Source organism: Pseudogymnoascus destructans (genome assembly GCF_001641265.1).
Source record: "Pseudogymnoascus destructans isolate 20631-21 unplaced genomic scaffold scaffold_19, whole genome shotgun sequence".
NCBI lineage: Eukaryota > Fungi > Ascomycota > Leotiomycetes > Thelebolales > Thelebolaceae > Pseudogymnoascus > Pseudogymnoascus destructans.
Genome location: NW_020167538.1, coordinates 129031 through 152514, shown reverse-complemented (window position 1 = coordinate 152514; position 23484 = coordinate 129031). Strand labels below are relative to the sequence as shown.

At 48.6% G+C, this 23484-nt stretch overlaps 3 protein-coding genes and 1 non-coding gene across 4 annotated transcripts; 2 read left to right on the top strand and 2 right to left on the bottom strand.

Moving 5' to 3' along the window:
• Positions 1 to 8735: 8735 nt before the first annotated feature.
• On the bottom strand, positions 8736 to 10245 carry MIA40 (Oxidoreductase). Its single transcript, XM_024470237.1, has 3 exons — positions 9919 to 10245; positions 9389 to 9839; positions 8736 to 9293 (listed from the first exon to the last, which is right to left on the bottom strand). The coding sequence occupies exons 1-3, from the start codon at positions 10103 to 10105 to the stop codon at positions 8957 to 8959; spliced, it is 975 nt and encodes a 324-aa protein (XP_024321757.1). The 5' UTR covers positions 10106 to 10245; the 3' UTR covers positions 8736 to 8956.
• Positions 10246 to 10428: 183 nt separating this feature from the next.
• Positions 10429 to 10524, top strand: VC83_06643 (the record flags this gene model as incomplete). The annotated part of the gene is made up of 1 exon: positions 10429 to 10524. It is a non-coding gene; the product is annotated as a tRNA-Ala (tRNA).
• Positions 10525 to 14491: 3967 nt separating this feature from the next.
• On the top strand, positions 14492 to 15670 carry VC83_06642 (uncharacterized protein; the record flags this gene model as incomplete). The annotated part of the gene is made up of 1 exon (XM_024470236.1): positions 14492 to 15670. One exon carries the CDS (start codon positions 14492 to 14494, stop codon positions 15668 to 15670), a length of 1179 nt encoding a protein of 392 aa, XP_024321762.1.
• Positions 15671 to 17541: 1871 nt separating this feature from the next.
• VC83_06641 (uncharacterized protein) lies at positions 17542 to 23333 on the bottom strand (the record flags this gene model as incomplete). The annotated part of the gene is made up of 3 exons (XM_024470235.1): positions 22734 to 23333; positions 18995 to 22663; positions 17542 to 18928 (listed from the first exon to the last, which is right to left on the bottom strand). The coding sequence occupies exons 1-3, from the start codon at positions 23048 to 23050 to the stop codon at positions 17542 to 17544; spliced, it is 5373 nt and encodes a 1790-aa protein (XP_024321760.1). The 5' UTR covers positions 23051 to 23333.
• Between the last annotated feature and the right edge of the window lie 151 nt (positions 23334 to 23484).

The window sequence follows — 23484 nt, the reverse complement described above, 5'->3', positions numbered from 1 at the left end:
CTATAGATGATCTGGAAGTTGTATCGAGAGAGGAATTCAGCCCACCGAGCTTGTCTTCTTGTCAGCTTCTTGGTGGACATGAAGTATTCCAAGCTTTTGTGATCAGACAAGACTTGGACTGGAAAATCTGTCCCTTCAAGTTCTGGTCTCCATGCTTCGAAACATCTGATGATTGCAAGCAATTCCTTGTCATATATCTCGTAATTGCATTCTGCAGGTGCTAGCTTTTTCGAGAAGTATGCAACTGGATGTAGAACCCCTTGATCATCTTTTTGTGACAAGACTCCTGATGAGATGAAGTCTGAGGAATCTGCTTCGACATAGGCTGTCTTGTTTCTATCGAAATGCCTCAAGACAGGAGCTTCTGTGACTGTTTGTTTCAACAGCTCGAATGCAGTTTGGCATGCATGAGTCCATTCGAATATCTGATCCTTTCTGGTAAGGTTCACCAATGTGTCATACTGACATTCGTTGCACTCAGTTTGCTATCAAACTCAAGAGCAAACTTAGAAATCTCCTCCTCAAACCTACAAGTCACCATACATATCTTGGCTTATCACACCAACAACAGAAGCAATACTACTGAACGATTGCTGCAAACTCTTCTACTACATCTGTTTATGCTACATACATCACAGCATATCATTTGGACACTCATTGAACAAGTTATTAAGAAAATCTCCTCCTTAAGGGGGTGGGCCAATACTACCACATGGCATATCTCTACCAACTAGAGGCCTAGGAACATGAACGATAGCTCTAGAAGCTTCTACAACCCTCTATGATTCATTACACGTCATCGCTCCTTAGTTACCCACAAGATTGGTTAAGTTATGACATAATTTATCTATAGGTACTCTGACCTTGGACCTCCTTTTCACTTCCTATAGGCTAGGAACCCAAGAGATGGTTCTATGGGATTCTCTTACGTTCACTACATGATTAGCAAGCTAGTTGTGGGTCGCACTTGATTTCTAATACATTTACCAAGCCTGGTTAGTCATGGAAAGTCATGGAAAATGAGAGAACTACACTCCTTTGGCATAAATAGGATTGCCCTTTCCTTAAGAAAGGGCAAGCAGACAATACAGTAAATCGACTAGCACATACTTCTACGTCTTTTCCAAGCTTCCAAGCATTGATCTTGTTATTCTCTGTTTTTGAAAAGTCAGTGAGGTGCTAACCTCTGACTTACCCCTGAGTTCTCAGACTCAACATTTGTTGCAACTTGTCTAAACCACTTCACCACATCATACACCTGATTGCTGCGTTGTGGAATAGTCTAAGCTACAACCCTTTGGCTCTGTTTCCTAAGACAGTGTGTTGTCTTAGTAAATTCATCCCTTCCTTGGGTGGCTAGATTCTCATATCTGGTGCACCCACCATTACACCTTGCCTGCTTCAAGCTTCAACTATTTCTATAGCAGCACTTCGATACTACAATGGAGGACGACCAAGCTCCTACAACTACTGCTGAACAGCAGATGCAACAACTGTTTGCCTTTATACAAACTATAGCAAACAAATGTAACGCTGACTTCTAAACGATAGAAGACACAGAGGTTCTCTTGCGTAAAGGTTTACTTATCAGAGGAGGCAGGGGATCAGACACAAAGGCTTCAAGTAACACGTTACTAGTATATAACAAATACTGTATTGAGTTGAGCACGAAGCTCCTATCTAAGGAAATACTATCTACTTATATAGTGGCGTCGTGCCTAGTGGACTCTTGGGAACTCACTCGAGTCCTCAGAGTCCTGGACTCTTAGGACTCTTCTCATCATCCTGCGAGTCCATCACGTGCCTAGTGGACTCCTGGGAACTCACTCGAGTCCTCGGAGTCCTGGACTCTTAGGACTCTTCTCATCATCCTGCGAGTCCGTCACGTGATACTTTCGGAACTACTATTCCCCGCTGCCCCTCCAGGTACCAGGGCCGGTCTCATGCGACCTCCCTCCTTCCTGTCCTGTAGTTGGCCAGCCTTCTTGTTCCGTCGTAACAACAAACTTGAGAATTTGGAAAACACCTTTCAAGCCAACACTTCAGCAACACAATCTTCAACTCAGACACATCATACAGAGCTTCCCACAGCTCCTCTGGCTATTTCGAGTACCCCAGGTGCACTTCCTAAAGTGCAAACACCAGATTTATACCATGGAGACAGGAGGAAGTTGAAGGGATTTCTTATGCAACTGGACATCTACTTCACCCTCAGGCCTCATCAGTTCACCTCAGACATTCAGAAGATCTATTTCGCTGCCAGCTACCTCCATGGATCTGCATTCAACTTCTTTGAGCCATATCTTAGAAGACTTAGTGGCAACAACCAAAATACCACTACACCTTTGATTACCTCTTATGACCAGTTTCAAGAGGAACTTACCAGGACCTTTGGAGACATCAACGAAACTGCTACAGCAGAAAGAGAGCTACAGAAGCTATGTCAAAAGACCTCTGCTGCTCAGTATACAACAGAATTTAGGAGAATCACTTCTCACTTGACTTGGAATGAAGAAGCCTTAGTCTTCACTTACTACCAAGGGCTCAAGAGCTCTATTAAGGATGAACTCAGCAAAGAAGAACGCCCTACAACACTTCAAACGCTTATAGAGAAAGCTGTCAGACTTGATGATAGGCTTTTTGAAAGAAGAAAGGAGAAGAACCAAGACTGGCATCCAACAAGAAATTTCAACAATTACACCTCTACACCAACTGCTAAGGACTCAGCACCTGAACCTATGGACTTAGACGCCTCTATAAAGAGATCTACAGCAAATCCAGCACCTCAGCCTACAGGATACCCTCAAAAACTGAAAAGGGGTAAACTTACCCCTCAAGAAAGAAAACACAGAATGGACAACAACCTTTGTTTATACTGTGGCAAAGGGGGACACAGAATTCAGGAGTGCTATTCAGCACGAGGGAGTGCTGATTCAAAACATATAGCAGCCTCAGACACAGTCACAACTGCTATTCCTGAAAAACTTGAAAAATCCCTAGCAGGCACAACTTCAACTGAGACTATAACTTCTCCCCTAGACAACAAAGATGTGTCGATGGTGCTTTCTCAGAGTCTCACACACCTGTTAATCCCTATTCAACTCCATTTCAAACAACAGGTGTTGTCTACAAGGGCTATGATAGACTCAGGGGCAACAGGCAACTTTATATCTCAAGACCTCATCTTGACACACCAGTTACCTACAATTCCCAAACGCACTCCAGAGTTGCTCCGAGTCATTGATGGAACTCCTATCAGTTCAGGTTCCATTACCTGCAACACCCCAGTACTCAAACTTGAGATTCCCCTAGGAAAATCAACATTTTCAGACACCATCTCTTTAGATGTTATACCAATGAAGTACCCAGTTATCCTAGGTCTTCCATGGCTTCAAAGGCATGATCCAACTATCAATTGGAAGCATTTATCGCTTGGGTTTAGCTCAAATCCTGAGCTCAATACTGAAAAAACCCTTCAAGCCTCAGTTACCCCTATTCAGGTCCAAGACTCAAACTTGTCCCAGATCAAGGATTTTGACCAAACTATGGACGATATATCATCTCTGATATGGGTTAAACCTTTCCAACCTGTCCTGGAGATAGCAGCTACTTCAGATTTGGAGAAATCATCTCAGGAGGTCATTTTGCCTTTAGCATACCAAGACTACCAACATCTTTTTGACAAGGCAAAGGCATCAATTCTGCCAAAGCACCAGCCTTATGACCATGAGATACCACTCGCAGAAGGCTCAATGCCTCCGTACGGCCCTATCTACTCTCTATCTGAATTAGAGCTGAAAACTCTCAGAGAATACCTAGATGAGAACCTTAGTTCTGGCTTTATCAGACCTTCTTCCTCACCAGCAGGAGCTCCCATTCTCTTTGTCAAGAAGAAAGATGGCTCCTTGCGTCTCTGTGTTGATTATAGGGGCCTTAATGCAGTCACTGTTAAAAACAGATATGCTTTACCCCTTATCCCTGAGCTCATAGATAGGCTCTCTTCAGCAAGGATCTTTACCAAGTTAGATCTCAGGGGAGCTTATAACCTGATACGCATCAAGGAAGGTGATGAGTGGAAGACAGCATTCAGAACACGCTATGGTCATTTTGAATACCAGGTAATGCCTTTTGGGCTTGCCAATGCACCTGCTTCTTTCCAAGCTCTCATGAATGATATTCTAAGACCTTACTTGGATATCTTTGTTCTTGTCTACTTAGACGACATTCTTATATACTCTTTAGACACTCAAGAGCATGTTCTACATGTTAGACAAGTCTTAGAGAAGCTATCTCAAGCACAACTCTTTTGCAAACTTGAGAAATGTCTTTTCCATATGTCTCAAGTTGATTTCTTAGGACATAGAATTTCAACAGAAGGCATTCAGATGGACCCTGAAAAGACAAAAGCAGTACAAACGTGGCCTATTCCTTCCAGCATTAAAGAGGTTCAGTCTTTCCTTGGGTTTGCCAACTATTACAGGAGGTTTATACCAAGATATACATCCTTGGCTTTACCCCTTACTCAATTACTTCACAAGGACACTTTGTATCACTGGGATAAGACACAGCAAGATGCTTTCGATGCTCTTAAAGGAGAATTTAAAGAAGGGAAAATGTTACTACACTTTAACGCCTTGAAACCTGCCACTCTTGAGACAGATGCCTCAGATTTTGCCATTTCTGGAATCTTATACCAAGCTCCAAAAGACAAACAAGAAGAGCTACAGCCTGTGGCATTTTACTCAAGAAAGCTATCAGCAGCTGAACAAAACTGTCCCATTACAGACAAGGAACTGCTTGCCATAGTATGTTCTCTAAAGCATTGGAGATGCTACCTTGAAGGGGCAAACTATCCTATCACTATTTACAGTGACCATTCAAATCTCTTGACCTTTACAACCACTAAACAGCTCAATCGACGACAAGCAAGGTGGTCTGAACAACTAGGAGGTTTTGACTTTGTTATAAAACATGTCTCAGGGGCCAAGAATCAAAGAGCAGATCTCCTCTCAAGAAGACATGACTACCAAGATTCTGCTAAAACTAGCAATACAAAGGCTCTGCTAGACTCAGCAAAGCTTATAGCAGCATCTTTAAGCAACCCTAGTACTACAGAGGACTTAGGGGTAAACTTATCCCCTCAAGACCAAGTTGCCCCCATTACCTCTTCTCAGGAACCAGAGACCTTTAAAGACTATACACCCTCAGCAACACTTCTTAAAGCATTCAAAGATGCTTACAACCATGATCCCTTTGCGAAAAGAACTTTGGAATACCTCCAGAAGAAAGGTTCCTCTCTTGAGAAAGTTGGACTACAGAATTTCTCAAAAAATCAGCATGGACTTCTCTTATTCAAGAACTATATCTATGTCCCAAGGGATAAACGATTACAGCTACACCTCCTACAGCAGTTCCATGATGCTCCAGCTGCAGGGCACTTTGGCTTTGCAAAAACTTATGAACTTCTAACAAGAAAGTTCTACTGGCCTAGTCTAAGGACTACTCTTCAAGACTATATATCTTCTTGCACTACTTGCAACTTGAACAAGCCTACACGGCAAAAGCCCTATGGCCTCTTGCAGCCTCTACCTATACCAGAACGCCCATGGGACTCCATATCCATTGACTTTATAGTCAAGTTGCCTCCTTCTATCCCAAAAGGGGGTGCTACCCCTTATGACTCTATCCTTGTGGTGGTAGAAAGGCTCACAAAAATGGCACACTTTGAGCCTTGCAATGAGACTATCACAGCTTCTGAACTTGCGTGGCTATTCCTCAAGGTGGTCTTTAAATATCATGGAATTCCTGGACACTGGATCTCAGATAGGGGAGCAGTTTTCACTTCAAACTTTTTTAAGGAGTTCTCTAAACTCTTAAACATGGAACAACGCTTCTCTACAGCTTATCACCCTCAAACAGATGGCCAGACAGAGAGAGTCAACTCTGTACTTGAACAATATCTAAGAATTTATACAAACTATGCTCAAGACAACTGGGCAGATCTTCTCCATCTTGCAGAATTTGCTTACAACAACACAGTCTCTAACACCACAAAAGAGACACCTTTCTATGCAAACTATGGTTATCACCCTAGGTTTGAAGTGGCAGAACTGAATTGTCCTGAAAATTTCAAAAACCCTTCTGCTACTGAAAGAATCATCTACCTTAAGGGCCTCCAGGACTATCTCAAGGTTCAAATACAGCGTGCACAAGACGAGCAGGCTCAGGCCTTTAACAGGGGGGTGGTTGCACCACAATTCAAAGTTGGTGATCAAGACTTTTTGTCTAGAAGACATATCACAACTACTAGACCTTCAGACAAACTTGATACTAAAAGACTTGGACCTTTTAAGATCACAAGGACTATTGGCAAGAATGCTTTCGAGCTTGCATTACCACCTACTTGGACTATCCATAATGTCTTCCATGCATCTCTCTTGTCTAAGGCACAAGAAAGTTCCTTAAGACCACTTCAGTCTCCTCCACCTCCTGTTCTGATCTTGGATCAACCAGAATATGAAGTAGAGTCTATCCTTGACAAAAAGACACTTAGAGGTCAGGACTACTTCCTCGTTAAGTGGAAAGGCTATCCTACAAGTGACAACACTTGGGAGCCTAAGAGAAATCTAAAAAATGCATCTAAGCTCATTCTAGAATTTCTTTCTAAGAAAGCCACCTGGCTAAAGGGCAAGCAGACAGCCCACAAACGTCCTTAAAAGGGGGATCATGTCATACTGACATTCGTTGCACTCAGTTTGCTATCAAACTCAAGAGCAAACTTAGAAATCTCCTCCTCAAACCTACAAGTCACCATACATATCTTGGCTTATCACACCAACAACAGAAGCAATACTACTCAACGATTGCTGCAAACTCTTCTACTACATCTGTTTATGCTACATACATCACGGCATATCATTTGGACACTCATTGAACAAGTTATTAAGAAAATCTCCTCCTTAAGGGGGTGGGCCAATACTACCACATGGCATATCTCTACCAACTAGAGGCCTAGGAACATGAACGATAGCTCTAGAAGCTTCTACAACCCTCTATGATTCATTACACGTCATCGCTCCTTAGTTACCCACAAGATTGGTTAAGTTATGACATAATTTATCTATAGGTACTCTGACCTTGGACCTCCTTTTCACTTCCTATAGGCTAAGAACCCAAGAGATGGTTCTATGGGATTCTCTTACGTTCACTACATGATTAGCAAGCTAGTTGTGGGTCGCACTTGATTTCTAATACATTTACCAAGCCTGGTTAGTCATGGAAAGTCATGGAAAATGAGAGAACTACACTCCTTTGGCATAAATAGGATTGCCCTTTCCTTAAGAAAGGGCAAGCAGACAATACAGTAAATCGACTAGCACATACTTCTACGTCTTTTCCAAGCTTCCAAGCATTGATCTTGTTATTCTCTGTTTTTGAAAAGTCAGTGAGGTGCTAACCTCTGAGTTACCCCTGAGTTCTCAGACTCAACATTTGTTGCAACTTGTCTAAACCACTTCACCACATCATACACCTGATTGCTGCGTTGTGGAATAGTCTAAGCTACAACCCTTTGGCTCTGTTTCCTAAGACAGTGTGTTGTCTTAGTAAATTCATCCCTTCCTTGGGTGGCTAGATTCTCATATCTGGTGCACCCACCATTACAACTTCCTATAGGCTACGAACCTAAGAGATGGTTCTATGGGATTCTCTTACATTCGCTACATGATTAGCAAGCTAGTTGTGGGTCGCACTTGATTTCTAATACATTTACCAAGCCTGGTTAGTCATAGAAAGTCTTGGAAAATGAGAGAACTACACTCCTTTAGCATAAATAGGATTGCCCTTTCCTTAAGAAAGGGCAAGCAGGCAATACAGTAAATCGACTATCACATACTTCCACGTCTTTTCCAAGCTTCCAAGCATTCATCTTGTTACTCCTTGTTTCTGAAAAGTCAGTGAGGTGCTAACCTCTGACTTATTCCTGAGTTCTCAGACTCAACATTTGTTACAACTTGTCTAAACCACTCCACTACATCATACACCTGATTGCTGCGTTGTGGAATAGTCTAAGCTATGACCCTTTGGCTCTTTTTCCTAAGACAGTGTGTTGTCTTAGTAAAATCATCCCTTCCTTGGGTGGCTAGATTCTCACATCTGGTGCACCCACCATTACAATGCTCCGTTCTTTAGAGCATATAGAAAGAAATTAGTGGTCAAAAGGGCAAATGAGTGCATTCAGGGCACATTGGACGTTTGGCTTACATAATGGTTTGATTACTCAATATTCAGTATATCTCGATATTATCTAGAGGAATTATTATATCGACTTATCGCGTGAGAACTGTATATACGATCTCGCGCGGAGTTCGGAAGACCCTCCGCCTTGGCACTGCCGCACACGTGATTACAATCCGCACGTGATGTTGCTCGTGACACCGAGGTACTGATATGTCCGACGTACTGATAAACCACGTTATAGCAAAAGCGACAGCATAGCGAAAGCGACACTTTCGCACACACAAACTACTTAGCTAATCAACACTACATTCCTCTACAGCAGAAGATGCCGTAGAAAAATGATGAAAGCTAGATATAGTTAGCCATCTAGGCTATGTAAAATGACCTAAAACTAAGTGCTTAAGCAGCTATCTAGTAGGCCCTTGATGGGCTACCTGGGTAGTCTTGCCCGGGGGGGTCCGCTTCAGTGCCAGACAACAAGTGGGCAATGATGGAGGTGGAGTTTCTATTCTTTTGCGTGTTACATGGTGGTTTACACCTAAAGTAGTAGTATACATATATACACTCCAATATCTCTTCTATGGACACCAGGTCAGGTTCCCTCCGTCGCCGACGCTGCTCCCATATTGAAAATCAGGGCTCGGGACACTAGCCGTCTATGCCGTTAAATGTTTTTTGGTATCCAGACACCCTTCTTGTCAATTCAGCCTATGCCCATCTACGCCTTGGCATTGTCCACCTTTGCATCAGCATCAGTCGCATCGTATGCAGTCTTTGGCAGCACCTTCTCGATCGCATCGGCCGCTTCGGGGTGTACCGGTGCAGGTGTCTTTTCCACAGCCTTCTCCTTCACTGCTGCCTTGACATCTTGGGCCTCCTTCTTCGGCGTGACCTTGTTATCTTGAGATTCAGCAGCAGCAGCAGCAGCCTCACCCTCCCTTGCCTCCGTCTTAGCCGCCTCTTGCGCGCGGATCTCAGCCTCTATCTCCTCCTCGTCGTCCTCGAGCTCCGAGCCGTATATATCCGGGTGCGCCCGGAAACAATCCTGCATTCCCCTATACGAGCACATCAGCAGTGTCCCATGGCATATCACTCCACTTCCTCTATCCCCAGCGCCGGGTCAGCGCTCCAGTAGCACTCAAACACGTACTTGAACTTTTCAATGCACTCCATTCCCTTCGGCTCCTCGGTGCTGTGCACGAAGCAGCTGAACGCCTCGCGGAACTCCTCGCCGCAGGGTCCGTGTGCCATGCCGCCTAGGCAGGGGCAGTCCCAGTTGATCTCGCCGGTCTCGGGGTTGAAGGCGCCTTCCTGACCAGCTTCCGCTTCGAGGTCTTCGATTGAGCCGCCTGGGGCTGGGCTCCCGTCCTCGCCTTCGGTAGCAGGTACAGCGGCAGCGGTTCCCTCAGACTCTTTCGACGCATCGGATGCTGGTGCAGATGCAGCAGCGGCTTCTGCGGCTGCGGCGGCCTTGGCCTTTGCTTTGTCTTCGGCGGCGCGGGCAGCGGCGCGTGCGCGCTTCTCGGCAACGACGGCTTCGATGGTTGGGAGCTCGCTCTGCTGGATATGGTGGATACTATCTTCTAACCTATCAATGGCAGCTGCACACTGGTTAGTCCATGGTCCATGAATCCTGATATTGCCGGTGCCGCTCGTAATTTGGAAGGTGGGTAGCCATACCTTCTTCTTGCTCTGCAAAGATGTCGGTCGTATTATAATAGTACAATCCAGCTCCGGCCAAACCCCAGCGAACCGCGGCGCCCTTCCATGTCCGCTTCTTCGGCGCAGCGGAGGTGGTGAGGAATTTGCGAGAGGGCGAGGCGACACAGGAGGTCAGCGCGCGGCGTCCAACAGTGCGGGCGAGCATCGTGGAAACGGGGAGGGAGGTGAGCGCCGGAAAGAAGGTCCAAAGAAGTCAATCGCACAAAAAACGGTAGTTGAGGAACCGCCGGCGTCAGTCGCTGATGCAGGTAGACAAAAGAAACACGATGGGCGTGGTAAGAACGGCGAGGGGAGAGCGTAATAGACTCGGATTAGTGATGATTTCGGGAGTGATTGGAAATAAAATTCCACGTGACCAGGCCGTATTTTTCCGGGTTTGTAGGGGTTCTCGGAGAAACAATGATACAACCGAACCGCACATTCAGCTAAGTATAATAGGACTAATAATTATACAGACACAACAAAAACGGGGATATGGTTTAGTGGTATAACGCTTCTTTAGCACTCGAGATTCGTCTCCTGTAACATAGAAGAGGTCCGGCGTTCGATTCGCCGTTTCTCCAATAGAAACAACCTATTGGGATCAATCCTTGATTATACTTTTTTGTCAATTTTTTTGGGGCTTTTCTTTCAACATTTTTTGCGACGTTGTCATGTCGTAAGACTTACATAGTCTTGTGAGTATAATCAGCGATTCAACTGCTGGAAAGGGAAAGAGAATGGAACCATTCACTTTTTGTCTGGTGCCTATTTTTACGCGGTATTTTCATGTTTTGTGCCATTCACAAGTACTCACAATACTTCTCCTTTCGTTACCGAGGCAATATTTTGCTCCCTAATAAAGGCCTCTGGTAAATATGAAACAAGAATCGGAGTTGATAACCTTCTGTTTTTCTCACTTGTGAAACTCTGACTGACAATGTGAGATCATAACAACTGGCTCCAACAAAACCAATCAATCCCTCAAAGCCACACCTCGAATGGCGACCACTCCAGCTCCAATCACCAGGTTAATTAATCAACGCCCCCCGTCCACCTCCAAAGCCCCATCACATTTCCCAACGCCAGGTTACCTTAAGCCGAAACCCCTATTCCTCCTCCTCACCCCTCCCCTCATACTCCCTCCAAACCCTCCACACCTCCTCCCCAACCTCCACCAACGCCTTCCCCTCCCTAATCACCACCTTCATCTCCCCCTCCAGCGTCCCGGCCCAACCCTAAAAATATGCTCTAGCTCCACACTAACTAATAACCTCTTCTTGTCCACCAATAGAGCAATTTATATTTGCTTTAACGCTGCTCCATTTTGTAGCAGCCTCATAAAACTAGCTGTAGTAGGAAATATAAACCCTAGTAGGCTTGGCATCATAATTGTCTAATTAGGATAGCGGCTGCTATAGTGTAGTAGCTAGGGTTACTATCCATAAGTAGTTAGTTAAATTGAATTGGGTTAGCTGTAAAACTGTGTTCTGACGTATGAAGATGAAGTTGGTGATAATTACTTTATGAATACCCCCTATTTAATGTTCTAGTTAACGTTCTAGGCTAATATGCCTCCTATCTAGCCTTTGAATCTACCTACAAGATCAAATTACACTCTCTCAATCTCGGATGGAGACTATAGCGAACTAGAACAAAAAACCTTCACTAAGATATCAAATTAGAGACAGAGTATGGCTATCTACTCGAAATATCAAAACCTAGAGGCCTTCTAAAAAGCTTGATTATAAGCAAGTTGGTCCATTTAAGATTCTAGAACGAATTAGACAAGTGGCATATCAGCTAGAACTACTAGCAAGTATGAAGACACATCTTGTTTTTCACAGCAACTTATTAAGACTTAATTTAAATGATGCATTACAAGGCCAACTTGTAATGGTGGGTGCACCAGATGTGAGAATCTAGCCACCTAAGGAAGGGATGATTTTACTAAGACAACACACTGTCTTAGGAAAAAGAGCCAAAGGGTCATAGCTTAGACTATTCCACAACGCAGCAATCAGGTGTATGATGTAGTGGAGTGGTTTAGACAAGTTGTAACAAATGTTGAGTCTGAGAACTCAGGAATAAGTCAGAGGTTAGCACCTCACTGACTTTTCAGAAACAAGGAGTAACAAGATGAATGCTTGGAAGCTTGGAAAAGATGTGGAAGTATGTGATAGTCGATTTACTGTATTGTCTGCTTGCCCTTTCTTAAGGAAAGGGCAATCCTATTTATGCTAAAGGAATGTAGTTCTCTCATTTTCCAAGACTTTCCATGACTTACCAGGCTTGGTAACTGTAGTCGACGTAAGAGAATCCCATAGAACCATCTCTTAGGTTTGTAGCCTATAGGAAGTAAAAGGAGGTCCAAGGTCAGAGTACCCCTATAGACAAATTATGTCATAACTTAACCAATCTTGTGGGTAACTAAAGAGCGATGACATGTAATGCATCATAGAGGTTCGTAGGAGCTTTTAGAGCTATCGTTCATGCTCTTAGGCCTCTAGTGTCATACTGACATTCGTTGCACTCAGTTTGCTATCAAACTCAAGAGCAAACTTGGAAATCTCCTCCTCAAACCTACAAGTCACTATACATATTTTGGCTTATCACACCAACAACAAGAGCAATACTACTCAACGATTGCTACAACCATCTATGATTCATTACACGTCATCGCTCCTTAGTTACTGGGCCGATATTACCACATAGCATATCTCTACAACCCTCTATGATTCATTACATGACATCACTCATACTACCATATGACATATCTCTACCAACTAGAGGCCTAGGAGCATGAACAATAGCTCTAAAAGCTCCTACGAACCTCTATGATGCATTACATGTCATCGCTCTTTAGTTACCCACAAGATTGGTTAAGTTATGACATAATTTGTCTATAGGGGTACTCTGACCTTGGACCTCCTTTTACTTCCTATAGGCTACAAACCTAAGAGATGGTTCTATGGGATTCTCTTACGTCGACTACAGTTACCAAGCCTGGTAAGTCATGGAAAGTCTTGGAAAATGAGAGAACTACATTCCTTTAGCATAAATAGGATTGCCCTTTCCTTAAGAAAGGGCAAGCAGACAATACAGTAAATCGACTATCACATACTTCCACATCTTTTCCAAGCTTCCAAGCATTCATCTTGTTACTCCTTGTTTCTGAAAAGTCAGTGAGGTGCTAACCTCTGACTTATTCCTGAGTTCTCAGACTCAACATTTGTTACAACTTGTCTAAACCACTCCACTACATCATACACCTGATTGCTGCGTTGTGGAATAGTCTAAGCTATGACCCTTTGGCTCTTTTTCCTAAGACAGTGTGTTGTCTTAGTAAAATCATCCCTTCCTTAGGTGGCTAGATTCTCACATCTGGTGCACCCACCATTACAACTAGCTTCTTGACCTCTGTGACCATCGTAACAGACAGCTCTTTGCTTCTGAGCTTGTAACTACCTTTGTAGTAGCAATAACTCTCATTACAAAGCCTGCTTCATCAAAGTTGTAGATATCCTTCTCTAAGATGCCATATTTTGCAGCTATGTTTTGTACAAGAGAAAACCACTCTTGAATTATCTTAGGATCTTCGCATTTTGCTCGTTTGTAATCGTACTTCTAGCTGAACTTTGCTTTGATTTCTATACGACGCTTTATGATGTTGGTTGTCTAGTTTATCCTAACAGGGCTCTCACCTTGTTTAGAAAGTAGAAGATCCGCCATTTCTTGTCCACCTTGTGGCTAGGGCAGAAATCCATGCGAATCTAGGTCGAGGATGTACTAAACAAGAGCTGACTCTTTGTACAGAGTTATTTTCGTGATTTGGGACTAGAGTCACATTAGGGAGTCATGGTATGGATTCGTTAACGTAATGTTGTTCAAGGGATATCATATGATGCTACAGCTTGTTTAATTGCACTAATAGCCAGTAGTATTCTACCCTCCTGATTAGAGGATTGGGCTTGTGTTAGTTGCAGCATGTTAACTGTAGTCAACTTCACACGTTTTGGTGTTTTCGTAGGCCACTTGCTTGTGTAGGCCACTCGCTTGTGAAATACATTAGATATATATATAAAATAATAACTTTCTAGAAGTTTCTACCTTAGTTTCTAGATCCTTCTATCTTGCTAATTATATTATAAATTATTTTCTAGAAACGTCTATTTCGATTTTGTGCTGACTAAGCACTAATCCTAATTAGGAAATACTCATGAGTATTTGAGTGGTATGAGTACGAGGATTTACTATACTCGTGAGTAGACAGTTTTAGCAGCCTGACCTTCGGCCTGACCATTACCCGTAGTAGTAATTGCCAAGCCCCCCCCCCTGCCACCCCCCCGGTAGCCCCGATTTTCTTGCCTTCGGTGATTACCCGTTCTGGTAATCAGGAAGGCACGACTGAACAGACTTCTGTTCAGTCGTGCCCTCCTGATTACTACCGTATGTAGTTAGTTTAGATATTAGTAATACACTTGTTTGAACGTTCCTCATGATGATGCGCATCGAAAAAGTTATAATTTCGCCCTATATACTGTATTTTAGAATGCCGCCAGCCACGACTGCCGTTCCTACTGCTCTCCAGTCTGTCTGGAGAGTATCTATAACATCGAATAAGGGGTTTGAGTCCCCTAGTCGACTCGCAAGCAGCTCGAATAGTCGTAGCCAAAGCGTCTTCGACGACGACTACGACGATGAGGAAAGCGAGCTTGACGGCTCTCCTCTACCATTTACACCGATAACTACGAATTCTACGATTATTACGACTCAACAGACACCGATAAGGAAGCGGAAAAGGGGGCAAGAGGTGGATATACAAGATGATAACGGGGGACGCCGGCCGGCGCTGTCAAACCAGGAACATATCATACTCTTGAAGATCTGTATGCGGTTATCACATACATACCGGACATCTGAAGCAGCAACGTTCTTTCGGAACGTTACTGCTGATTGGCAGTTGGAATCCGGGAAGGAGCATGATACTCTTCGTCGGGTACTACGGAGGAGTATTACTGCCCGCCGGAAATACCTTGCTGAGCTTGGAACCGGCGAGCAAGATGGGAGGACGGAGCGACAGTTATACGAGGACAGCTGGATTGCTGTCCTTGATGCTGAAGCTACAGTTATACAGCAGCGGAGGGAACATCGAGGAGCTATTGGAGCAAAGACTGAAGCAAGCGTTCGGGCCCGCGCTTCGCTCCTTACTGCGATGAAAGAGAAGCGGGTTATCAACCCCCCTTTACCATCACCCCGGAACCGTATACCAACTCTCCAAGTGCAGGAGTTAGCTGGTAGTGAAGCAAACGATGCTATCACTATTGGTGACGACGATGACGACCAACTCCAGCCCTACGCCTCCTCCTACGCCTCCTCTTTTTCTCCGCCACCATCCTCCTCCTCATCCTCGTCTCGTCAGCCTCGAAAGCGCCAAGCTACTACACTTGACGAGGATGAGGTATTCCATGACCGTGAAGAGCGCCGTGACGAGCGCTTCTTCTCAGTTATGGAAAACTTCTCGAAGGCAGTTGTAGAACCGCCTTCACAAGTGATAACTACCCCTCACGATATCGAGGGGCAGTTAGAAGCACGCCTCCAGCAACAGGAGAAGCGTATTCAAGCTGGAATTGCTGCCCAGCTTGAAGACTTACGAAAAGAACAGATGGTGATGTTCTCTTCGTTTATGCAGCAGATACGACAGAGAGAAGGGAGAGAGGAAGCAGGGTAGAACAAGTATGTAGCTATATAGTTTAAATACATAAATACGCTTCGATTGATGGCGGGTCTACTTTGAAGCGCCGTGATATCAAATTGCCATGAATACAGGTATGGCAATTCGTGAGTAGAATAGCTACAGCGAAGTACGCTGCAACTGGTTGACTTCCAGATCGAAGGCCTTTACTAAAGGCCATATATGAGAATAGCTGTTGAGTCCGGCCAAAGCAGTTCTCAACAGCTATTCTCGCAGATGATAACGAGCGGTTAAACGCTTGCTCATCAAGAGGCAGATGTCGTCTGCCTCTTGGATGCGAAAAGGGGCTCATAATACCCGTTGTGCATCGATAAGCTGGATCACCGTAAAGGAAGAGCCATTCGGGCTCTTCCATATGATCCATCAATTGCTTGAGTCTGTCTTCGCAACCAGACTCAAGCCACATCATCCAGTCGTTTGCGGTACCAAGAAAGGGTCCGCATAACGACGAAGCAAGCCCATCAGGCGTCACGATGGCCTGCCATTGCTGGCCGTGTTGGCGTTTATGGCCATTATAAACGGCCCGCTGGGCTTCATCACTTCCAGCAGGCCGACAGAATCCTCGAAAGGTTCCGTCAACGAAACCCCAGATCCTAGGGCAGCCACCAACAGCTTCTACGGCTGTTGAGAACGCTTGCATCTTCTCATATGATAGATGCGGGGCCCAACTAAGAGTCGGCCCAAACTGGGCAACAAGATATTGGCAAGTATCGTTGAATACGATACTTAACCATGTGATAGATCGACCGAAGATTCTCACATGGCTACACCATCGGCTTGGATAAGCCAAGCGGGCAAGAACTACACAAAGCGCAGTCTCCGGACTAGCAACAATTCGGTGACGGTATGATAATTCCTCAAAGCGGAGGAGCGGAATGAGGCAGCGGATCTCTTCAATCGAGAAGCTATATAGGAATTAGACTAGAATATGAAAAGGGGCTTTTTATCATACCGTAAATACAGCTTCACTTTGACTGGCGACCCCTCACCCCAAGTATCAAGACTCCAATCGCAGCGCTGGTATTCTAATGGCGGCCTATATGGTGGCCGTCGAACGATCCTAGCTAACTGCTGGCGGCGGTAGCGACGACGGTGCTGCTGGCGTGAGCGATAGTAGAATACTATTGCAACAGCTGCAGCAGCTATTATAACCCGCTGCTTATGAGTTACCATTTTATTACTATATAGCTATCTACAGCTTCAAACGCTACTTCAGGAGGCAGTGTTTGAATATGATATTACTACATTGGGCGTTACTACAGGGGTGGTAAGGGACTACTACTACTATAAGCTACGGCGAATATTAGCATCACTTGGCAGCTTGGCAATTACTACATTAGGTAATGGTCAATTACATCGTTGGTCAAGCTGCTAAAACTGTCTAGTATACTCGAGTTTCGAACCCTGACGTTATAAATAAATAAATTTACATTAAAATACGTTATATCACAACAAACAAACCACACCACACCAAAAGAGCAACGCAGAGTAGAGCCAAGATATATTTTCATTTCCCTCCCCCATCCTTCTATTACAGCTACTATAATCACACACACACACATTTAACTTTTCCCCCCCTCCCCTCCCCCCCCCAAAAAAAATCAAAAACGCGCAGATAGCACCCAGCCGCCAATTTTCCACACACGATTCCAAGCAAAACAGACCGCAGCAAAACACCCACCAAACAAACAGCGACAAATAAAAACCCCCCCAAATAAAAAAAAAAGCGGAAAATCAAAATGCTCCGTGCCAAAATGCAAGCATCCCCCACCCCCCTCTCCTTCTTTCTCACTCCCTCTTCCCCCTACATCACCCCGCCCCTTCCCCCCTCACAATAGTGAGACAGACTACATATTAGCCAACTCCCCATCAATAGCCCGATCCACAAACGCCCTCCTATCCACCCCCCCAACGCCCCCCCCGAGTCTCTGCTCCACCAGCGCCCTAACCTGCTTCTTCGTCACAGTATCCAGATCCACATCCGCCAAACACGCCCTTATCGCCTCAACAACCGCTTCATCGCTCGGTCCACCCGGTGCGGGGCCTGCACCACCCATCGGGTAACCTATCGTGTTTCTGTTCCCCCTAGCACCAGGACCGGGAGATGGGGAACCCATCCCCCCGAGTAGGTTTTCGGATGAAGGAAGGGTGGAGACGTGAATCGTGTTCGGTCGCGCCCCCCCGGCCGCATAGGGATTCTCCATCGGCGAGCCGAGGGAAAGCATACTAGGCCGCCTCGTCACCTGCTGTGGCTGATCCGCATACGGCGATGTCGAGAAGACAGATTGTCTACTAACCTGCCCCTGCTGCCCCGCTCCATACGGCGACGGGAGGGGCGGCGGGATGAAACGCCGCCCCGGCACCCCCCCACCGCCTCCAAAGCCCATGGTCGAAGCGGGTTTGACAGACGAGTACACAGAGCGGAAATCATCCATCTCATAAGCATCATCATACGGATTCTCCAACTTCTCCAACCCCGCCGCGCGGCGCCCCGGTAGGGCGTTGGCAGCTGCGTAATCGTCCCAGCGCTGCAGCGGGATAGAGCGCGGGTCGAAGCCATCATCATCGATGGCGACGAGGCGTTTATCCCCGGACTCGCCGATGACGATGCGCGTGGAGCCCCAGGTGAAGTTGTCCTGGTTCCAGAAGGAGTAGACGGGGAGCACGAAGGAGTAGATGGGGAAGGCGAGGATGTAGATGATCATCCAGCCGATGTGCTGCCACTGCCGCTTGAGGATGAAGATAATGGCTTGTAAACCGTAGACGCAGGCGATCATGATGATGGAGATGAGCGGGAATTGGGATTTCCCGAGCGCGACGGTCGTGATGAGATAGACCAGGTACACGCACGTGGCGGGCAAGATAATGGTTCCGAAAAGATCGATAAAGACGACGAAACGCATACTGAAGCAGCAGAATCCGCACATCTCCCTGAGACGCACCAGCTCGGCCAGATTATGGATCGTAGAGTTGATCCAGCGACGACGCTGGGACAGGAGCACGGACCAGGTGTCGGGTGCGGCGGTGCTGGCGTAGGCGTCGGGGATGAATTTGTACGACATGTAGGGGAAGTGCTTGGTCATTAGGGTGGTGAGGAAGCGGTCCTCGCCGAGGGAGAGGAGGTTCTTCTTGTGGAGCGTGTCGACGTCGCAGTCGGCGTATTCGCTGACGATGGCGTCGGAGATGAGGAGGGGCTTACCTTTGTCAGCGGTGCGGAGGCGGTACATGGTGAAACTATCCGAGTTAGCATGCCGTCGTCTCCAATCATCGTATAACCAGAGCAGAATCGAGAAAACTCACCATCCAGGCAAACAAGTAACACTCCCAAACAGCGACTCAAACGCCTTCGCCAAATGATGCGAAATAAAGTACTCATAGACCTGAATCATCGTCCACCAGCTCTTCTCCTCATTCTCCAAACTCGTCTCCCCACACACCCCCGCAATCCTCGCATCATTCGCGCACGCCGCGACGAGGCGATTCAGCGAATCCTCCCTCACGCTCGTATCCGCATCAACCATGAACAGGTACTCGTACAGCTCCGGGTCGACGCCGATGATGTTGTTGATCTGGTGGAACATCTCGAGCTCGAGCGGGTTCATGGGGGAGCGGTGGTGCACGCGGTTGAGGAAGCTCATGAGCAGGATTTGGGAGTCGCGCTTGCCGCGGTTGCCGGGCTTGGATTTGGATTGCTCGGATTCCTTGCCGACTTTGACGATGACGAGGTAGGGGACGACGTTGCCCTCGAACTCGTACAGGCCGGAGTACACTTTGCCGTAGTTGAGCTGCTCGCCGCTTTGGCCGACGGAGTGGAAGGGGAGGGCGGGGGGGTCGATCTTCGGGTCCACGCCTAGGATGTCTAGGACGATCTTCGGGGTGGGGCGGTCGTTGCCACCACCGACAATCATGCCGTCGCAGATAACACAGAGGAGCTTGCGCTTATTATCATACTGCAGCGCCGTCAACGAATCAAGCGCCTTGCGCAGCGACTCCTCGCCTTCCGTATACGCGGGAACCTGGCAAACAACGAATTTATCCTGCGCCGCCGGCCTTCGCTTCGACCCGAACTGCAGCGCAGCCAGGAACTTGACACCAATGACCATGCACAGGATGATGGTGAAGGCGAGGAGGATGTAGTTGTTAGCTTGACAGCGTGGGGTCCAGCGGAAATCGGGGATGCCGATGTAGAAGGTGTTCTTGACGCAGTTGAAGCTGTTCTTGATGGAGGTGCTCTCGGCGTCGCTGGTGGCTGTGGCGAGGAGCTGGGCGTACGCGCCGGTTAGGTCTTGGCCCGGGTTGTTCTTGACCATGGTCGAGAAGCCGGGGTTGAGGTAGTCGTAGAGGGCTTGGCCGCCCATCGTATGGAGGGTGTAGAAGTAGTTGTTGAGATCGTAGATGGCGCCGTCGATGATGAACCAGTAATGGCTATTATCCGAGCCATCCGACTTGACTAAGTCCGCCTTGGTGACGAGGTGGCCCTTGTAGTACTCCTTCATGCGCGGCAGGAACGTCGCCTGGTACCAGTCCTGAAGGTGCATCTTATCCGTGGTAGAGCTATCCCTGAACGGTCCAGAATCATGCAGCGCCCAGCTGAACGCTGACTGCGTACCATTCTGCATAACATAAACCAACGGATCGGTAACGACATCCGGGCACGAAAACGTCAACGGCGGCATGAAATACGCATCCAGATTCAGCCCCCTCAGCTGTCCCATATCCGAGCTCCGCACCGGCCTCGACGTCGTCCCATGATCCTGCTTCCAGAAATTCGAGATATCATACACCTTGCCATGGATGCTGACCCAGAAATCATTATCCCCCTGATGCGTCGCGACGTTCGCCGTGTCCCAGACCTTGTCGAAGTTCGGACACAGCAGCCGCCCAAACACCACAATGTAGAAGACGATGATGCCGTTGATGAGGAAGATGATGAAAACCAACACCACCTTCTCGCGCCACGCCATGCGCACATCGGGCCGCTTCATGCGCCCAACATGGCGCAGCATGAACGAGGGAATCCAGAACGTAAGCGCCCACACGATGCCCACCCACAGCCTGCGACTGAACGTAACCTTATCCGTCACGACCGCCCGGGGATTCGCCAGCTCCGGATCGAGATTATCCACAAACTCGCCCAGCTCATTGTCATAATCCACATGCCCCTGCGTGTTATCCCCCTTGAATCCCAGCCCATAATCCCCCGCGCCCTGGGCCCGCGTCGGCGCCTTCGACTGCGCGCCAAACACGCTCTTGGCCCTCGCCCCGCCATCACCCGGCTGCAGGAACCCCTCCCTGCTATCCTGGTGATGCAGCTCGGAAGGCGCGGCATTGAAGAACCCACTCGCATCGTTCCCCCCAGCCGGGTATCCCGACTCGAACCCCCCAGCACCCAGCAGGTCGCCAAGGACGCCGTACTCGCCACCCGCCTGGGTAGGGGTGAGATCAAACATACTCTCCGCCTCCCACCAAGCGCCCTCACGCATCCACACGCGCTCGCGCCCCACGACGACCTCGCCGTTCGTCCACCCCCGCTCCAGGACCCAGGACTCGACGCCATCGCGGCCATCCTTGCATCCGAGCGAGGCGTAGCGGACCGCGAACTCATCATGGTCGAAATCGGCCGTGAAATCCAGGTTCTTCGTGCGTCGGTTCGCCCACTCGGGCAGGCGCCACGCGCGCAGCTGGCGCGACATGGTGCCTGCGGACCAGGCGGAGGTGGTGGAGGGGAGGGAGACGAGGGAGGCGGGCGCGTCGTCCACGGGGTGCAGGGAGAGGTGGTACCAGACCCTGCTGCTGCCGAGGACGGTGGTGAGGTCGAGGCGGCCCTGGCGGCCGAGGTTGACGCCCTCGCCATCGACGGGGAAGATGATGGTCTTCAGGAAACCGTCTTCCTCGCCTTCGCGACCGACTTTCTCGAGGACGGCCTCGCGGCGGTCGCGGGCGTGCTCGCGGTCCCGGCCGGGGGGCCCGGTCATGATGCCTAGCTCCGGTCCGACTTCCGAGACGGCATTCTCCATCTCGCGGAGCACCGAGGATCCAGCAGCGACGATATCCACGCCGTCCTCCTTCATCTCGGCGTTGATGCCTTGGGTGTCGTCAAACACACCCCTCATCGCCGCGGCCTTGCCGAGCGCCACGCCCGGCACCTCGAGAACGGTGATGCACACCGTATCCCCGCTATCCTCGTCTGTGCCTGGCGTCCTCTCGCCATCACTCGAGTCATCCACATTCCTAATCCTCAGCATCTCAGACGCAATGGCCGAGTTCGCCCTGGAAACCACCCAATCCACCACCGCCTCGTACAGTGCGCCGACTAACGTCTCCCTCTCCGCAGTCGAGCACTTCGAAGCCAGCAGTTCCGGGTCAAGCCCAAGCAAGCCTCCAATATCCTCGCAGACCTCCTCGAGCGCATCGCCATCGAGGTTGAAGCTCAGCGAATCGCCCAGCTTCAAGATCCCGATAAGCATAGAGAGCAGATTCCGGTGCGCGGAGCCCTTAATCCCGATCTCCTTGAGACCCGCGCGGAAGTCCTCCGCCGCCGCCGAGTCATCAGCAGTAGGGACGTAGGGAGGCGGATCGTACGTGCCCGAGCGCGAGAGCAGGGCATACGTGGACGGGGCCTTGAGACCGAGGAACTCCCGCTCGGCAGCCGTGGAGGCGGAGGTGAGGAGGTAGTAGAAGACGTCGAAGGCGCGGTGGCCCGGGGCGGCGGGGACATTGAGCAGGCCGCGCGCGGTGTCGATGCCGCCCCGGGACAGGGCGAGCGCGGCGCCGGTGAGGTGCCCGTCGAGGGTCAGGGTGAGGGTGACGCCGAGGGCGGAGTGGAGGGGCGTGGACCCGTTTTGGGGCGTCACGGCGTGGGTGAAGGGGCGGAGGACGTTGAGGGCCGTGTAGAGTGATGCGGGCATCTTGAGGGGGAGGGTGGAGAGGAAAGGGACGATGACGGAGGGGGCGGATTCGTGGAGGTATCTGTTGGGGGGGGGGGGTGTTTGTTAGTATTTTGTTCTCACTTAGATGGTGTAGTGAGGGCTATCCATACCCGAGCATGATACACCCATCCTCCGCCCGTCTCCTGGCATGCTCCCAGGCTCTCGCCGCCAGAGCGGCGTCCACAACCCCGCCGGACCCGCCATTATGATCGACCTGCGTAGCCGTCAGCCAGGTGTTGACCACGAGGCTCGTGCTGGCATCCAGCTGGTAGGGCTGGGACGAGGTGTAGGTGTTGTGGAGGGCGTTGAGCAGGGTGGTCGTGGAGACCTGGGAGGACTGCTGGCCGGGTGAGTTGCGGGGGGGGCCTCGTATGGCGCCGCCCATGGAGCCGAGGGACATGATGGAGTGGCGGTTGTTGTTTGTCATGGTGGTTGTTGTAGTCGTCTGGCGAGGGAGTGTTGTAGTCGTCTGGCGAGGGAGTGTTGTAGTCGTCTGGCGAGGGAGTGAGGTGATGGTGGTTGTGCGGACACTCGCGCGGCCAGGTCAGAGTCTTGCTTGCTGGCAGCCGGTTTATTGCTGGCGAAGGCCCATGGAGAGAGATTGAACTGTCGGTTTAGGTGGAAGATTTTCTTGTCGAGGAAAAGGAAGGAAGGGTTAGGGAGGGTAGTGGTGGTAGTGGTGGTAGTGGTGGTAGTGGTGGTAGTGGTGGAGGGAGTAACGAGAGGCTGAAACGAACGTGGTTGATTAAAAGGCAGATAGATGGAGAAGGTAGAGGTAGAGGAGGAGGAGTGGAGGAGTGGAGGAGTGGAGTTAGGAGTAGTAGGAGTAGTAGGAGTAGTAGTAGGAGTAGGAGTTAGGAG

Excerpts from the sequence above, each read along its gene's own strand:
- MIA40 (XM_024470237.1), bottom strand. The coding sequence starts at position 10,105 with ATGCTCGCCCGCACTGTTGGACGCCGCGCGCTGACCTCCTGTGTCGCC. Across the intron at positions 9,840-9,918 it reads CTTTGCAGAGCAAGAAGAAG|CTGCCATTGATAGGTTAGAA; the intron begins GTATGGCTACCC and ends ACCAGTGTGCAG. Across the intron at positions 9,294-9,388 it reads GAGTGCATTGAAAAGTTCAA|GGGAATGCAGGATTGTTTCC; the intron begins GTACGTGTTTGA and ends GTGCTCGTATAG.